Source organism: Salmo trutta, chromosome 2 (assembly GCF_901001165.1).
Source record: "Salmo trutta chromosome 2, fSalTru1.1, whole genome shotgun sequence".
In the NCBI taxonomy this organism is placed as follows: Eukaryota; Metazoa; Chordata; class Actinopteri; order Salmoniformes; family Salmonidae; genus Salmo; species Salmo trutta.
This window is the reverse complement of record NC_042958.1, coordinates 60,457,096-60,475,601: the sequence shown is the minus strand read 5'-3', so window position 1 is coordinate 60,475,601 and position 18,506 is coordinate 60,457,096. Positions and strand designations below refer to the sequence as shown.

General features: G+C 44.8%; 1 protein-coding gene across 1 annotated transcript in view; it reads right to left on the bottom strand.

The window, feature by feature from the left end:
- LOC115163289 (SH3 and multiple ankyrin repeat domains protein 1) overlaps window positions 1-18,506 on the bottom strand; it is a 64,311-nt gene that overhangs the window by 20,032 nt on the left and 25,773 nt on the right. The window contains exons 3-13 of the mRNA XM_029715051.1: window positions 10,050-10,253; window positions 7,688-7,759; window positions 7,470-7,578; window positions 7,134-7,285; window positions 6,846-7,013; window positions 6,334-6,375; window positions 5,317-5,433; window positions 5,068-5,084; window positions 4,675-4,885; window positions 1,302-1,368; window positions 125-303 (exon numbers count right to left, since the gene is read on the bottom strand). Coding sequence (XP_029570911.1) covers window positions 125-303; window positions 1,302-1,368; window positions 4,675-4,885; window positions 5,068-5,084; window positions 5,317-5,433; window positions 6,334-6,375; window positions 6,846-7,013; window positions 7,134-7,285; window positions 7,470-7,578; window positions 7,688-7,759; window positions 10,050-10,253 — 1,338 coding nt within the window. The remainder of the gene's footprint in view (window positions 1-124; window positions 304-1,301; window positions 1,369-4,674; window positions 4,886-5,067; window positions 5,085-5,316; window positions 5,434-6,333; window positions 6,376-6,845; window positions 7,014-7,133; window positions 7,286-7,469; window positions 7,579-7,687; window positions 7,760-10,049; window positions 10,254-18,506) is intronic.

Sequence of the window (18,506 nt, the reverse complement as noted above, 5' to 3'; positions counted from 1 at the left end):
ATGATATAATTTTGTTGACACTTACACAAACCCAAACTCACAAATTGTTAACTAAAAGTAGCTTAAAGCATAGCTCCCCAATAAACATTTTCCCACTGCATCTCCATACTGTGCCTCTCAGTACCTGTCCAGGGATGGGATTGGATCTAGCAGCCTTGTTGGGCAGGGCCATGGTATCAGGCAGGGTCATGCTGTTATCACTGTTAGCACGCAGGAGGGGGTGGGGGTGAGCCATGAGGAGAGGGAGCGTGCGTGCACTCTCTCCTCTTTTGGGAGCATACTTTGGGAATTCCAGAAAGGGCACTGAGAAAAGAGAGTGACAGGTAGGTGGGAGAGCAGTAAGGTTAGTGCAAGAGGGGGAGAGAAAGAAGGAGGGAATATTGTGAGAGTGTGAACGATTATCAACCAGACCCAAGTGATTCGGATGGAAAGACAATACACAAGCAACACCGATGGACTTGAACACCACACACACAACCCTGAAACTGGGCAAGCAATCATCAAAAGGATAACTTGAGGTAAAAGGGATACTTCGGGATTTTGGCAATGAAGCCCTTTATGTACTTCCCCTCAGTCAGATGAGCTCATGGCTATCGTTTTTTTTTTCTCTGCATCCATTATGAAGGAAGTTAGAGGTAGTTTTGCGGGCCAATGCTAACTAGTACAATAACTGGAAGTCTATAGTCTATGGTAACAGCTAGCTGTTGGGGCAGCAGGTGGTTAGAGCGTTGGGCCAGTAACTGAAAGGCTGCTAGATCGAATCCCCAAGCTGACAAGTTAAAAATCTGACGTTCTGCCTCTGAACAAGGCAGTTAACCCAATGTTCAATGGTAGGCTGTCATTGTAAATAAGAATTTATTCTTAACTGACATGCCAAGTTAAAAAAAAAAAAAAACTGTTACCATAGACTCCCAGTCATTCAGCTAACGCCAGTTAGCAACTTCCTTTGAAACTGCACATAAATGGTATCCACAAGTTCAGGCCACCTCTGAACCAACACAGTGCTTTCAGAAACAAAATAGTTTGCAAAATGTCTAGGGATTAGCCTCTACTCTGATCCAATGCACCACATCAAATACTATCTATCAGTGTGATCAAACAACTTAATAAGATGACAAAAGACAGCATATATTGTGAGTCAAAGGTTGATTGATGAAGCAGAACATTCATTCCAAATGATGCACTGAAAGGTGTTTTATAGCAGACAGAACAAAATAAATATAGTAGACACTCGTGCATCAAAACACACTATCAATCACTCCCGAATCTGAAGAATACCCAAGTGGAGGACCAAAACTTACCTACATCTGCATCTCTGTGGTTTTTGATGATTTCCCCGATTTCAAAATGGCCTGACATTACTGCTACCTTCAAAACACAAACACACGTAGACACACAATTACATGCAACTGTGCAACACTCCCCCTAATACATGCACCAGGTACAGGAACAATTCTACAAAAACACAGAATTTAATAAATGCTTTGCAAATAATACATTTAAAACAAGCAACTGATTTTTAACTCAATGGTTTATTTACCTATTTATTTTATTTTTTAATTTCACCTTTATTTAACCAGGTAGGCCAGTTGAGAACAAGTTCTCATTTACAACTGCGACCTGGCCAAGATAAAGCAAAGCAGTGCGACACAAACAACAACACAGAGTTGCACACGGAATAAACAAACATCCAGTCAATAACACAATAGAAGAAGTCTATATACAGTGTGTGCAAATGGCGTAAGGAGGTAAAGGCAATAAATAGAGCGTCTGCTAAATTACTAAAATGTAAATGTAAATGTAAATAGGCCATAGTAGCGAAGTAATTACAATTTAGCAAATTAACACTGGATTGATAGATGTGCAGATGATGATGTGCAAGTAGAAATGCTTGTGTTTAATTAAAAGAGCAAAAAAGTAAAAAAAACAATATGGGGATGAGGTAGATAGTTGGATGGGCTATATACAGATGGGCTGCGTACAGCTGCAGCGATCGGTAAGCTGCTCAGCGATCGGTAAGCTGCTCAGATGCTTAAAGATAGTGAGGGAGATATGTCTCCAACTTCAGCGATTTTTGCAATTCGTTCCAGTCATTGGCAGCAGAGAACTGGAAGGAAAGGCGGCCAAAGCAGGTGTTGGATTTGGGGATGACCAGTGAGATATACCTGCTGGAGCGCGTGCTACGGGTGGGTGTTGTTATGGTGACCAGTGAGCTGAGATAAGGCGGAGCTTTACCTAGCACTTATAGATGACCTGGAGCCAGTGGGTCTGGCAACGAATATGTAGTGAGGGCCAGCTGACGAGAGCATACAGGTCGCAGTGGTGGGTGGTATTTGGTGCTTTGGTGACAAAACAGATGGCACTGTGATAGACTGCATTCAGTTTGCTGAGTAGAGTGTTGGAGGCTATTTTGTAAATGACATCGCCGAAGTCGAGGATCGGTAGAATAGTCAGTTATACGAGGGTATGTTTGGCAGCGTGAGGGAAGGTGGCTTTGTTGCGATATAGGAAGCCGATTGTAGATTTAATTTTGGATTGGAGATGTTTAATATGAGTCTGGAAGGAGAGTTTACAGTCTGCCAGACACATAGGTATTTGTAGTTGTCCACATATTCTAAGTCAGAACCGTCCAGAGTAGTGATGCCAGTCGGGCGGGAGGGTGCGGGCAGCGATCGGTTGAAAAGCATGCATTTAGTTTTACTTGCATTTAAGAGCAGTTGGAGTCCACGGAAGGAGTGTTGTATGGCATTGAAGCTCGTTTGGAGGTTTGTGAAAACAGTGTCCAAAGAAGGGGCAGATGTATACAGAATGGTGTCGTCTGCGTAGAGGTGGATCAAGGAATCACCAGCAGCAAGAGCGACATCGTTGATATATACAGAGAAAAGAGTCGGCCCGAGAATTGAACCCTGTGGCACACCCATAGAGACTGCCAGAGGTCCGGACAACAGGCCCTCGGATTTGACACACTGAACTCTATCTGAGAAGTAGTTGGTGATCAAGGCTAGGCAGTCATTTGAGAAACCAAGGCTGTTGAGTCTGCCGATAAGAATACGGTGATTGACAGAGTTGAAAGCCTTGGCAAGGTCAATGAAGATGGCTGCACAGTGCTGTCTTTTAGCGATGGCAGTCATGATATCGTTTAGTACCTTGAGCGTGGCCCAGGTGCACCCGTGACCAGCTCTGAAACCGGATTGCACAGCGGAGAAGGTACGGTGGGATTCGAAATGGTCAGTGATCTGTTTGTTAACTTGGCTTTCGAAGACTTTAGAAAGGCAGGGCAGGATGGATATAGGTCTGTAACAGTTTGGGTCTAGAGTGTCACCCCCTTTGAAGAGGGGGGTGACACAGGAGGAAAGCATGGCCAGCCGTAGAGAAATGCTTATTGAAATTCTCAATTATCGTGGATTTATCGGTGGTGACAGTGTTTCCTAGCCTCAGTGCAGTGGGCAGCTGGGAGGAGGTGCTCTTATTCTCCATGGACTTTACCGTGTCCCAAAACCTTTTGGAGTTAGAGCTACAGGATGCAAATTTCTGTTCTGTCCTGACTTCCCTGAAAAGTTGCATATCACGGGGACTATTCGATGCTAGTGCAGTCCGCCACAGGATGTTTTTGTGCTGGTCTGGAGAGAACCAAGGGCTATATATGTTCTTAGTTCTACATTTTTTGAAAGGGGCATGCTTATTTAAGATGGTGAGGAAATTACTTTTAAAGAATGACCAGGCATCCTCTATTGATGGGATGAGGTCAATATCCTTCCAGGATACCCGGGCCAGGTCAATTAGAAAGGCTTGCTCGCAGAAGTGTTTTAGGGAGCGTTTGACAGTGATGAGGGGTGGTTGTTTGACCGCGGACCCATAGCGGATGCAGGCAATGAGGCAGTGATCGATGAGATCCTGATTGAAAGAGCAGAGGTGTATTTGGAGGGCAAGTTGTTCATGATAATATCTATGAGGGTGCCCATGTTTACAGATTTAGGGTTGTACCTGGTGGGTTCTTTGATAATTTGTGTGAGATTGCGGGCATCTAGCTTAGACTGTAGGACTGCTGGGGTGTTAAGCATATCCCAGTTTAGGTCACCTAACAGAACAAACTCTGAAGATAGATGGGGGGCAATCAATTCACATATGGTGTCCAGTGTATAGCTGGGAGCTGAGGGGGGTCTATAACAGGTGGCAACAGTGAGAAACTTAATTCTGGAGAGATTAATTTTTAAAATTAGAAGCTCGAAATGTTTGGGCATAGACCTGAAAGGTATGACAGAACTTTGCAGGCTATCTCTGCAGTAGATTGCAACTCCTCCCCCTTTGGCAGTTCTATCTTGACGGAAAATGTTGTAGTTGGGGGTGGAAATCTCCGAATTTTTGGTGGCCTTCCTAAACCAGGATTCAGACACGGAAAGGACATAAGGGTTGGCGGAGTGTGCTAAAGCAGTGAGTAAAACAAACTTAGGGAGGAGGCTTCTGATGTTAACATGCATGAAACCAAGGCTTTTACGCTTACAGAAGTCAACAAATGAGAGCGCCTGGGGACACACAGGGCCTGGGTTAACCTCTACATCACCGTGGCACAGAGGAGGCGTAGGATGAGGGTACGGCTAAAGGATATCAAAACTGGTCGTCTAGTACCGTCTAGTACCTATAACAACCCTGAAACCATGACGTTGTTATTGATACCTGAAAGGGGGTTTGTCCATGCTTGTTCTTCATTTCCTTATTGGCACCTCTGTAGAGCAGAACACGAACACAGCTTTCCTGATAGGCCAGAAAGAAAGTCACTGTTTTAAGGCCCAGTGCAGTCAAAAATGTAATTTCCTGTGTTTTATTTCTATTTCCACACTTTGAGGTTGGAATAATTCTGTGAAATTGTGAAAGTGATGATAATGCCCTTTTAGTTTAAGAGATGTTTTTAAAGGCCTTAAATTTCAGCCTGTTTTTGGTGGGAGGGAGTTTAGGTAAATTAGTTAATAGACCAATAAGAAAGAGATTTACAAGCCTCTCTGCCAATAACAGCAAATGTAATGTTTTCCCCTCCACTCAAACCACTCCCAGACAGTTCGAGCAACATACTTGCTTGAGAAATTGCTCTTTGCTAAGAAACGATTTGTTTATTTTTTTACCATTTTAATTGTAAAGGTACTTCATTGTTATCCAGAAATGATTTGAATTTCGGGTGAAAATGGCTGCATTGGACCTTAACTTGATTCAGGACTAAAGTATCATACAGTAGTTTTGGAACTCACATACCAGTTTCTTTAAGTTCAACTTTGAATGGACACACACACAAACTCTTTATTGCGTATTTTAAATTATACTTACCTTATTATACAGGGCACAAATGTGAAGTGCAGTGTTCCCTGAGGCATTCTGAGAAGTGGTATCTGCCCCATAGAACAGAAGGTGCTCCAGGTGCTGGGCAAAACCATTCTGGCAGGCCTTGGGGGAGGGTGTGTAAAGAAAGTATAAATCTAAATATCTAAATATGACAATTATTAGCAACAGAAAATCTCAGGGGTTGTAGAAGGATCATCACGTCACAATCAATTTCAAACAAATGAAATATACTGTATGTAGCAACATTTGTGACAACATGAAAGATAAACAGAATAGAAAGATATAGAGTTGATGAATACCTGAACCATTGCAAAATAAAATTATATAAATAAGCTTTGACTTCCCCTTCTGCTTAAAGGTTTTCTCTTTCTTTTTTGCACTTGAAATAACACAAGAAACCAAATTAAAGAAGTACCACAGGACACTACACAAGCTAATGTGGAGAAAAGTAAAATAGCATGACACCACACTGGTGAACAGCACAGCACAGAAAAATTGAGGAAATGATGCAGAGATAGAAGATGTCAGCACGAGATGGTATCTAATGTCTATTCGCATTGGACTCAACAGTTACATTAAATGAATGTACGGATTTGGCACTTGGGAAGGATCACTGTTTCAGGAAGAAATGACCAAATCTCCTCTTTCTTTCTTTCTTTCTTTCTTTCTTTCTTTCTTTCTTTCTTTCTTTCTTTCTTTCTTTCTTTCTTTCTTTCTTTCTTTCTTTCTTTCTATCTTTCTATCTTTCTTTCTATCTTTCTTTCTTTCTTTCTATCTTTCTTTCTTTCTTTCTTTCTTTCTTTCTATCTTTCTTTCTTTCTTTCTTTCTTTCTTTCTTTCTTTCTATCTTTCTATCTTTCTTTCTATCTTTCTTTCTTTCTTTCTTTCTTTCTTAACCACTTTGAGACCATGGAAGGTCATGTAAGGTCATGACACTAAGTGTTACTCTTCCCCCAACTTCATGACTTAAATCGAAGTATTAATGGATTACATGATGAGTACCTTGTGTATTTCTTGCATTCCAAATTCCTCTTCATCCCTGAGCTGTGGAGAGAAAGGAAGAGCGGAGGAAAGGGAATGAATGGAAAGAGATGAGTGAGAGTGTTTCTCAATGGAGGAGAAAGGAGAGTAGAGAAAGAGGGATGAAATGTTTAAGACATGGACAGGACAGGAGACTGAAAGTAAAGTAAAACCTAATGTACGTATGATAATACACAGAAGACAAAAATATGAATAGACAAAAAAACAACAGTATACATGTCACCTTCCACAAATGATCCAGTTATTGTGTGTGACTAACAAATTTCAGTTCATTACTATAGCTACCGCCTTGGTCCAGTCAGTGTAATTTTGTAGATATCATATCTCTATGGCAAGACACATCCCTCAGACAATTTTTGTCAAAATAGGGCCAGTGCTGTCTGAGACATTGTTTGTGACAATCATACGGATGGAGACGATTCTTTTTTTATTTTTTAGGGAAATTGATCTGCTTTAGACAGCCAGACGGATACCTGGTGAGATTCCTCCCAGCCGTTTTCATCTCTCACTCCCAGTCTGGCCCTGTAGTAGAGTAGGGTCTCGCAGCAGGAGGTGTCACCACCTATCAGCACTGAATGGTACAGCGGGGTCAGGCAACATCTGTCTTTGTAATCAGGAGACGCTCCCATGGACAGTAGAGCCTTGCAAGGATGGAGAAAATATATGCTTATTAAACCCATGATGTGTGTGTGTGTGTGTGTGTGTGTGTGTGTGTGTGTGTGTGTGTGTGTGTGTGTGTGTGTGTGTGTAGTCCTAGTTACCAGCAGCGCAACATGATTGTGTGCCCTGACAGCCTTGTGTACAGCTGTCAGTCCATCTCTGGTTCTGAAGTCGACATGGGCCCCACCTTGAACGAGCGCCCTGATCCCCTCCACTGTCATACCAGATTGCACCGCCACAGACAGGGGAGACTCTGAAGAGGAGGGAGCGAGAGAAAGGAGGGAGGGGGAAATGGAGGATCAAGAAGAGAGGGAGGAGCAGGGAAAGAGTTTGAGATTAAGGGGGTTGTTAATATCGGTAATGATCATTTGACATTTGACTGAAAACAGTGTCAGAGTCATGCAGTAGTAACCCTATCAAGCTAGTTTTCAACTCACCTCCATTGTCAGGGTCATGGTAGTTTGGGTCGAGACCTTTGTCCAGGACCTTTGATATCTTATCTAATGATCCACTCACAATGTAATCCATGAACTTTTTCAGACTCGCCTGCAATGGAAGATGTTGACTGGACATTAAAAATATTGGTCTGCCATAAACTTTCATTTCCATAGCTGTACAAATATGTTTCACCTAAAAAAAGGGACATAGGAAGTACCTTGGTGTGCAGTTTAGTAAGTAGTTTTTCATCCAGGTTTGTTTGTTTGTATACCCTGGTCTTGTACCTAAACTGTGGAACAGAAAATATTTTAAGTAGAATCAAATCTTTAAAACCATCTGAAGGATGAAAACACGTTATTTTCATACCCCTGGCTTCAACCTTGCCTAATCTAAACACTGTAGTCCTTCTGGAACCAACTCTAGCCCTGACCTCTTACATATTTGGAACCTCACCCAGGTCATAAACACCCGCAACAGACACACCACCAGAGGGCATCATAATATCAGTGCATGGGTATCACTGTACTGTGTATTGCTTTCACAATAAGTGGAGCTCCGCAGTGAAAAATCGAAGCACTGCAAACCCACTAAAAAACAAATGTATATAAATACATCTATCCAAATCTGTTTTGACCTACAAGCTGGTTGTGTTTAAGGTTGAGGTCAAATCAATGCATATCAAGTCAGTTAAAGAAAATGCAATGAAAATCTGACTTGGGGGCAGCCCGTTAGTCTTAGTGAGTTTTTAAATGCACTCCCTGAAAAATCTCAAGCTAAATAGCATACAAATACACTACCGTTCAAAAGTTTGGGGTCACTTAGAAATGTCCTTGTTTTTGAAAGAAAATAAAAAAAATGTCCATTAAAATAACATAAAATTAATCAGAAATACAGTGAAGACATTGTTAATGTTGTAAATGACTATTGTAGCTGGAAACGGCTGATTTTTAATGGAATATCTACAGTTGAAGCCAGAAGTTTACATACACCTTAGCGAAGTACATTTAAACTCAGTTTTTCACAATTCCTGACATTTAATCCTAGTAAAAATTCCCTGTCTTAGGTCAGTTAGGATCACCACTTTATTTTAAGAATGTGAAATGTCAGAATAATAGGAGAGAATGATTTATTTCAACTTTTATTTCTTTCACCACATTCCCAGTGGGTCAGAAGTTTACATACACTCAATTAGTATTGGGTAGCATTGCCTTTAAATTGTTTAACTTGGGTCAAATGTTTTGAGTAGCCTTCCACAAGCTTCCCACAATAAGTTGGGTGAATTTTGGCACATTCTTCCTGACAGAGCTGGTATAACTGAGTCAGGTTTGTAATCTGTCTGTAAACAATTGTTGGAAAAATTACTTGTGTCATGCACAAAGTAGATGTCCTAACCGACTTGCCAAAACTATAGTTTGTTAACAAGACATTTGTGGAGTGGTTGAAAAATGAGTTTTAATGACTCCAACCTAAGTGTATGTAAACTTCCGACTTCAACTGTACATAGGCGTACAGAGGCCCATTATCAGCAACCATCACTCCAGTGTTCCAATGGCACGTTGTGTTAGCTAATCCAAGTTTATTATTTTGAAAGGCTAATTGATCATTAGAAAACCTTTTGCAATTATTTTAGCCAGCTGCTAGCACAGTTAGCACACATAGTACCTGCAAAACACCAGTCTCAACGTCAACAGTGAAGAGGCGACACCGAGATGCTGGCCTTCTAGGCAGAGTTCTCCTGTCCAGTGTCTGTGTTCTTTTGCCCATCTTAATCTTTTATTTTTATTGGCCAGTCTGAGATATGGCTTTTTTTTTGGTCGTTGAGACTGGTGTTTGCGGGTACTATTTAGTGAAGCTGCCAGTTAAGGACTTGTGAGGCGTCTGTTTCTCAAACTAGACACTCTAATGTACTTGTCCTCTTGCTCAGTTGTGCACCGGGGCCTCCCACTCCTCTTTCTATTCTGGTTAGAGCCTGTTTGCGCTGTTCTGTGAAGGGAGTAGTACACAGCGTTGTACGAAATCTTCAGTTTCTTGGCAATTTCTCGCATGGAATAGCCTTCATTTCTCAGAACAAGAATAGACTGACGAGTTTCAGAAGAAAGTACTTTGTTTCTGGCCATTTTGAGCCTGTAATCGAACCCATACATGCTGATGCTCCAGATACTCAATTAGTCTAAAGAAGGTCAGTTTTATTGCTTATTTCATTCAGAACAACAGTTTTCAACTGTGCTAACAATTGCGAAAGGGTTTTCTAATGATAAATTAGCCTTTTAAAATGATAAACTTGGATTAGCTAACACAACGTGGCATTGGAACACAGGAGTGATGGTTGCTGATAATGGGCCTCTGTAAGCCTATGTAGATATTCCATTAAAAAAATCAGCCATTTCCAGCTACAAGAGTCATTTACAACATTAACAATGTCTACACTGTATTTCAGATCAATTTGATGTTATTTAATGGACAAAAAAAGTAGCTTTTCTTTAAAAAACAAGGACATTTCTAAGTGACCCCAAACTTTTGAACGGTAGTGTATTATTATTGCATCACTCTCTAACATCCAGTGTCTCCCATCAAAATACCTCCAGGTAAGGCACCCCTTTCTCAAAGGACTGTGGGTAGTCTCGGAGGCAGCGCTCCTCCTCCAGGAACATGGCATCTCGTCCCTCTCCGGCGGGTTGGAAGAGGCCATAGTTGTAGATGTCCCACAGTGGCTCGCTCAGCGAACAGACGACCTGCTGCTTGGCACTCCACACCGTGAAGTCAGGGTCAAACTGCAGACACCTCTGACAGAGGGAGGAGATGAGAGACGAGAAAGCACAGTGGACAGTTAATAGGTATGAAAATCATGAGTGTATTATTTTCAAGGTGGTGTGTGTGTGTGTGCGTGCATGCGTGTGTGAGTGTTGGGTGGAAGCAAGGATTGGGGCAAAGGTGAGTTCTACATTTTAAATGCCATTTGATTTGACTGGAAGGTGTATAATTAGCTTGACATACAATTTGTGATCCAAATCTAAAGCATCATGGCAGTTAATTATTTATAACATGGTGACATTTTAGCGACAAGGCTGTATTATCGGCTCGTGATTGACAAGAGTTTGTTTTAAAAGTAGACATAGAAAGTACTTTATGGAAATTAGTTTCACCTTTCTATCATTGGCCTTTTACTGGTCTCATTGAAAACTGACAATAATCATGTTTACTCTACTTGAAATAAACAAATAATCTAACTAATCTAGCATACTAACTATTGAGCGTCAACTGTGCTCATTCGCTGCAAAGCTACTGATTCGGCTATCCCCATTCTGACTCATTTGAATACAAATGAAATGTGTGTAAATTATTAATCAGTTGCCATGTCTATTAACTATCTAACAAGACTCAAGACACACAATGAGACTCAATAATTACAAGGACCCAGAGTACAACACTCACTCTGTGAACTAAACCAGTTATCTGCCTTAGCCATAACCTTAGACCTGCATTGCAATCAATGGAAGACAGAGATTTTCTTCATAGACTTCTTTGGAGGATAAAGCGCTTTCCCCCCACGTATGTCTGTGTTTGATACACTAGAGGCTTTCTGGTCACAATGGACAATGCCTTTGATGTTTTTATATGCATCTGGTAACTTTGCATTAATATAATTTTATGCTGATGTTTATGGAGTATATTTCCATATTATTGTTTTATTTTTAGGGGGACAACATTTTCAATAGTTTTCTCCCCCTCTGTCTATCCGTTTGATACTGTAGCCAACAACACATGGCGAGATCATTAGAGGAGCAATGTACCCGTTGCCATAGCAATGCCGTCCCTTGGAGGAAATACCTGAGTGTGTATGTGTGTGTGTGTGTGTGTGTGTGTGTGTGTGTGTGTGTGTGTGTGTGTGTGTGTGTGTGTGTGTGTGTGTGTGTGTGTGTGTCTGTGCGTCTGTGTGTGAGAGAGACGTGTGTATGCAAGACGTATGGTGTGTGTGTTTGTGTGTGATTCCTGGGAGAGAGCGGAACTTCAGAAAGTACTCACACCCCTTGACTTTTTCCAAATGTTGTTGTGTTACAGCCTGGATTTCAAATGGATCAAATTGAGATGTTTTGTCACTGGCTTACACACAATACCACATAATGTCAAAGTGGAATTACTGTTATTCAAAATGTTTACGAATTAATTCAAAACGAAAAGCTAAATTGTCAATAAGTATTCAAGCCCACTGTTATGGCAAGCCTACATCATTTCAGGAGTAAAAATATGCTTAACAAGTCACATAATAAATTGCATGCACTCACTCCGTGTGCAATGACAGTGTGTACCCTCTTAAAGGGGGACGGGGACGGGGACAGGGGGAAGGGGTGGAGGGTGGGGAGGGGATGCATTGAATAACACATTCATTAATGGCATAACAAGACAGTCCAACAATACATCATAAGGAATAAGGTTTTGAAGTGTCTGTCCTGTATCTAATGTAGTAGATATAGACTACCAGTCAAAAGTTTGGACACACCCTACTCAAGGGGTTTTCTTTATTTTTACTATTTTCTACATTGTACAATAATAGTAGAGACATCAAAACTATGAAATAACACATATGGAATCATGTAGTAACCAAACAAGTGTTAAACAAATCAACATATATGTTATATTTCAGATTCTTCAAAATAGCCACCCTTTGCCTTGATGACAGCTTTGCACACTCTTGGCATGCTCTCAACCAGCTTCATGAGGAATACTTGTCACGACTACTGCCGAGGGCGGTTCCTCTCCTTGTTCGGGTGGCGCTCGGCGGTTGTCGTCACCGGCCTACTAGCTGCCATCGATCCCTTTTTCGTTTTTCTGTTAGTTATGTCTTTATGAGTTACACCTGTTTCCCATTAGTAATTCGTTTTATTATTTAAGCCCGCCTCTCCACCTTTTCTGTATGCGGGCTTGTTACGTGTCGTCACTTTGTATGTTTTGTGGTACATGTATTTTGGACTTCGGGGTTATTGTTTCGCCCTGTTGTGTTTGGACATATTTCCTCGGTTTTCAGTACTTATTAAATTACATATTGTACCAAACATTTTCCTGCTTCCTGCGCCTGACTCCACACCCACGAAGCCCAAAGTGCACGAAAGCCCGCACCATAGAAATGGAGTCAGCAGAAGCAGCCACCACCCCTCTACCATCGATGGAGGAACGGGTCCTCCATCACACCACCGTTCTCCATCGGATTGGGTCAGCCATGGACCAGATGATGGAGAGAATGGATCGATGGGAGAGGAGTGGTCTCCTCCCTTCACCTCCGGTTCACCCGACGAGCTCACCTCCTCCACTCCCTTCCCCGTCTGGATCTGGGGCACTACGTCTTATGCCTCCGAGGGAGTATGATGGAGCAGCGGCAAGGTGCCAGGGATTCCTATTACAACTTGAATTATACCTGTCGACCATGAGGCCGACTCCCTCGGGGGAGGAGAGCGTGAGCCTCCTCATCTCCTGCTTGACGGGCCGAGCATTGGAGTGGGCCAACGCTGTGTGGAATGGACCCGATTCCGCACGAAACAACTACCCTGAGTTCACCCGCCGTTTCAGGGCCATCTTCGATCATCCCCCGGAAGGAAGAGTGGTGGGTGAATGACTGTTTCACCTTAGGCAGGAGATGAGGAGCGCGCAAGATTTTGCCCTAGAATTCCGGACTTTGGCGGCTGGAGCTGGGTGGAACGACAGGGCCCTAATAGATCACTACCGGTGTAGCCTCAGGGAGGACGTCCGCAGGGAGCTAGCGTGTCGGGACTCTACACTCTCCCTAGATGAACTGATCGACATGTCTATACGACTGGACAATCTGCTGGCTGCCCGCGAGCGTTCAGAGAGGGTCCTGTCAGTTCCAGCTCCTAGCCTGCCTGCACCCATTCCTATGGAGCTCGGGGGAACTGCGTCAAGGGGAACCGGAGGAGGGCGCCCCTCCTGCACCAATTGTGGTTGACGAGGACACACGGCCGACGGTGCTGGGGGGGTCCCTCTGGGAGTCGAGAGGGCAGGCAGAACACTCCTCGTTCATCCCAGGTGAGTCAGCACCACACTCACCCAGAATCCTCTGTTGGTCACGTGTTTGTCTTAATTTTTTTCCTTGATTTTGCTCCCTTTTCCCAGCATAAGGCGCTAGTTGATTCAGGCGCAGCTGGGAACTTTATGGATAGCGGACTAGCCCTTAAGTTGGGAATTCCGCTGGTACCGTTAGATTTCCCTTTCCCCGTGCACTCCTTAGATAGCCGACCATTAGGGTCAGGGCTGATCAGGGAGACCACTGTGCCACTGGACATGGTAACGCAGGGGAATCATAAGGAACAAATTAGTTTCTTTATTATCGACTCACCTGCGTTTCCAGTGGTGCTGGGGGTGCCCTGGTTAGCTAGTCACAATCCTAAGATTTTGTGGAAACAGGGGATTCTCCAGGGATGGTCAGAGGAGTGTTCAGGTAGATGTCTAGGTGTTTCCATTGGTGCCACGTTGGTGGAGAGTTCAGACCAGGTTTCCACTGTGCGCATTCCCCCTGAGTATGCCGATTTGGCTCTCGCCTTCTGTAAAAAGAAGGCGGCTAAATTACCACCTCATCGACCGGGGGATTGTGCAATAGACCTCCAGGATAACGCTGCGCTTCCTAAGAATCACGTGAACCCATTGTCCCAGGAGGAGACGTTGGCTATGGAGACATATGTCACGGAAGCTCTGGGGCAAGGGTACATTCAGCCCTCCATTTCACCTGTCTCCTCGAGTTTCTTTTTTGTGAAAAAAAGGGGGGAGGTTTGCGTCCGTGCATTGATTATAGAGGTCTCAATTCTATCACAGTGGGGTTCAGTTACCCGCTACCTCTCATTGCTACCGCAGTGGAATCATTTAACGGGAGCGCCATTTTTTCACGAAACTGGATCTCAGGAGCGCTGATAATCTGGTGCGTATTCGGAAGGGAGACGAGTGAAAAAACGCATTTAGTACCACATCGGGCCACTATGAGTACCTCGTCATGCCATATGGGTTGAAGAATGCTCCAGCCGTCTTTCAATCTTTTGTGGATGAGATTCTTAGGGACCTGCAGAGGCAGGGAGTGATTGTGTATATCGATGATATCCTTATTTACTCCTCCATACGCACCGAGCATGTGTCTCTAGTGCGCAAAGTGCTTGGTAGACTGCTGAAGCATGATCTATACGTCAAGGCTGAGAAATGTGAGTTCTTCAAAAAAGCCGTTTCCTTCCTGGGTTTCCACCTCAGGGATGGTCATGGAGTGCGATCGTGTTAATGCCGTGCGTAATTGGCCGACTCCCACCACGGTGAAGGAGGTGCAGCGGTTTTTTGGTTTTGCCAATTACTACCGGAGGTTTATCCGGGGTTTTGGCCAAGTTGCGGCTCCCGTTACCTCACTTTTGTAGGGGGGACCGGTGCGTTTGCGGTGGTCAGCTGAAGCGGACAGAGCCTTCAACCAGTTGAAGGCGCTGTTCACTGATGCGCCCGTGTTGGCGCACCCGGACCCCTCTTTGCCGTTCATAGTGGAAGTGGATGCATCCGAGGCTGGGGTGGGTGCCGTTCTATCACAGCGCTCGGGTGCGCCACCAAAACTCCACCCCTGCGCTTTCTTTTCTAAGAAGCTCAGTCCGGCGGAGCGTAACTATGATGTGGGGGACCATGAGTTGTTAGCTGTGGTTAAGGCTCTGACTGTGTGGAGACATTGGCTTGAGGGGGCTAGACACCCTTTTCTCATCTGGACTGACAACCGGAACCTGGAGTATATCCGGGCAGCCCGGAGACTGAATCCGCGTCAGGCAAGGTGGGCCATGTTTTTCACCCGAATTCAGTTCAGGATGTCATATAGACCAGGCTCTATGAACACTAAGGCTGACGCGCTGTCCCGCCTCTATGACACTGAGGATAGGCCCATCGATCCTACTCCCATCCTTCCAGCCTCTAAGCTGGTAGCACCAGTAGTATGGGAGGTGGACGGGGACATTGAGTGGGCGTTGCAAATGGAGCCTGCGCCTTCAAATTGTCCTACCGGTCGTAAATACGTTCCGCTTGGTGTTCGTGATCGATTGATTCGATGCGCTCATACGCTACCTTTGTCGGGTCATCCTGGGGTGGCGAGGACAGTGCAAGGCCTTAGGGGGAAGTACTGGTGGCCCACCTTAGCTAAGGACGTGAAGTTTTATGTCTCTTCCTGTTCGGTATGCGCCCAGAGCAAGGCTCCTAGGCACCTTCCTAGAGGGAAGTTACAACCCCTCCCCGTTCCACAACGGCCGTGGTCTCACCTGTCGGTGGACTTTCTTACCGATCTTCCCCCGTCTCAGGGGAATACCACGGTTCTGGTAGTTGTGGATCGGTTTTCTAAGTCCTGCCGTCTCCTCCCGTTGCCCGGTCTCCCTACGGCCCTACAGACTGCGGAGGCTCTATTCACCCATGTCTTCCGGCATTACGGGGTGCCAGAGGACATCGTCTCTGATCGGGGTCCCCAGGTCACGTCCCATGTATGGAGGGCGTTATTGGAGCGTCTGGGGGTCTCGGTTAGCTTGACCTCCGATTATCACCCCGAGAGCAATGGGCAGGTGGAGAGAGTGAACCAGGAGGTGGGTAGGTTTCTGCGGTCGTACTGCCAGGACCGGCCAGGTGAGTGGTCAAGGTATTTACCCTGGGCTGAGGTGTCGCAAAATTCACTCCGCCACTCATCCACTAACATGTCGCCTTTCCAGTGTGTGTTAGGCTACCAGCCGGTCCTGGCACCATGGCATCAGAGTCAGACCGAGGCTCCTGCGGTGGAGGATTGGGTACAGCGCTCCAAGGACACCTGGAGAGCTGTGGAGGAATCCCTTAAACAAGCAGGAGAAAGGCAAAAGAGGAGCGCTGACCTCCACCGCAGTGAGGCTCCCATATTCGCACCGGGAGACAGGGTCTGGCTCTCGACCCGAAACCTGCCCCTCCGCTTGCCCTGCCGGAAGCTGGGTCCGCAGCGTGTAGGGCCCTTCAAAGTCCTGAGGAGAATAAACGAGGTGTGTTATAGTGTCACGACTGCTGCCGAGGGCGGTTCCTCTCCTTGTTCGGGTGGCGCTCGGCGGTCGTCGTCACTGGCCTACTAGCTGCTAGTACTTATTTCCCTCATTAAAATGCAAATCATTTTATAAAATTTTTGACATGCGTTTTTCTGGATTTTTTTGTTGTTATTCTGTCTCTCACTGTTCAAATAAACCTACCATTAAAATTATAGACTGATCATTTCTTTGTAAGTGGGCAAACGTACAAAATCAGCAGGGGATCAAATACTTTTTCCCCCCACTGTATATACCTCCTTCTGCACCCAGCTGTGCCCTCAATACCATATGTGAATTGATTGCCCCCATCTATCTTCTGAGCTCGGGACATGCTTAACACCCCGGCCATCCTACAATCTAAGCTTGATGCCCTCAATCTCACACAAATTATCAATGAGCCTACCAGGTACAACCCCAAATCTGTAAACACGGGCACCCTCATAGATGTCACCCTAACTAACTCGCCCTCCAAATACACCTCTGCTGTTTTCAATCAAGATCTCAGCGATCACTGCCTCATTGCCTGCATCCGTAATGGGTCTGCGACCAAATGACCACCCCTCATCACTGTCAAACGCTCCCTAAAACACTTCTGCGAGCAGGCCTTTCTAATCGACCTGGCCGGGGTATCCTGGAATGACATTAACCTCATCCCGTCAGTAGATGATGCCTGGCTATTCTTTAAAAGTGCCTTCCTCACCATCTTAAATAAGCATGTCCCACTCAAAAAATTTAGAACTAGGAATAGATATAGTCCTTGGTTCACTCCAGACCTGTCTGCCCTTGACCAGCACAAAAACATCCTGTGGCGTTCTGCATTAGCATCGAATAGCCCCCGTGATATGCAACTTTTCAGGGAAGTTAGGAAAAAAATATACACAGGCAGTCAGAAAAGCTAAGGCTAGCTTTTTCAAACAGAAATTTGCATCCTGTAGTACTAACTCAAAAAAGTTCTGGGACACTGTAAAGTCCATGGAGAATAAGAGCACGTCCTCCCAGCTGCCCAATGCTAGGAAACACTGTTACCACTGATAAATCCACTCTAATTAAGAATTTCAATAAGCATTTCTCTACGGCTGGCCATCCTTTCCACCTGGCTACCCCTACCCCGGTCAACTGCCCGGCACCCTCCCCAGCAATCCGCCAATGCCCCCACCATTTCTCCTTCACCCAAATCCAGATAGCTGATGTTCTGAAAGAGCTGCAAAATCTGGACCCATACAAATCAGCCGGGCTAGACAATCTGGATCCTCTCTTTCTAAAATTATCTGCCGAAATTGTTGCAACCCCTATTACTAGCCTGTTCAACCTCTCTTTTGTATCGTCTGAGATTCCCAAAGATTGGAACGCCGCTGCGGTCATCCCCCTCTTCAAAGGGGGTGACACTCTAGACCCAAACTGCTACAGACCTATATCTATCCTACCCTGTCTTTCTAAGGTCTTCGAAAGCCAAGTTAACAAACAGATTACCGACCATTTCGAATCCCACCGTACCTTCTCCGCTATGCAATCTGGTTTCAGAGCTGGTCACGGGTGCACCTCAGCCACGCTCAAGGTCCTAAACGTCATCATAACCGCCATCGATAAGAGACATTACTGTGCAGCCGTATTCATCGACCTGGCCAAGGCTTTCGACTCTGTCAATCACCACATTCTTATTGGCAGACTCGACAGCCTTGGTTTCTCAAATGATTGCCTCGCCCGGTTTACCAACTACTTCTCTGATAGAGTTCAGTGTGTCAAATCGGAGGGCCTGTTGTCCGGACCTCTGGCAGTCTCTATGGGTGTGCCACAGGGTTCAATTCTCGGGTCGACTCTCTTCTCTGTATACATCAATGATGTTGCTCTTGCTGCTGGTGATTCCTTGATCCACCTCTACGCAGACGACACCATTCTGTATACTTCTGGCCCTTCTTTGGACGAGCTTCAATGCCATACAACACTCCTTCCGTGGACTCCAACTGCTCTTAAACGCAAGTAAAACTAAAT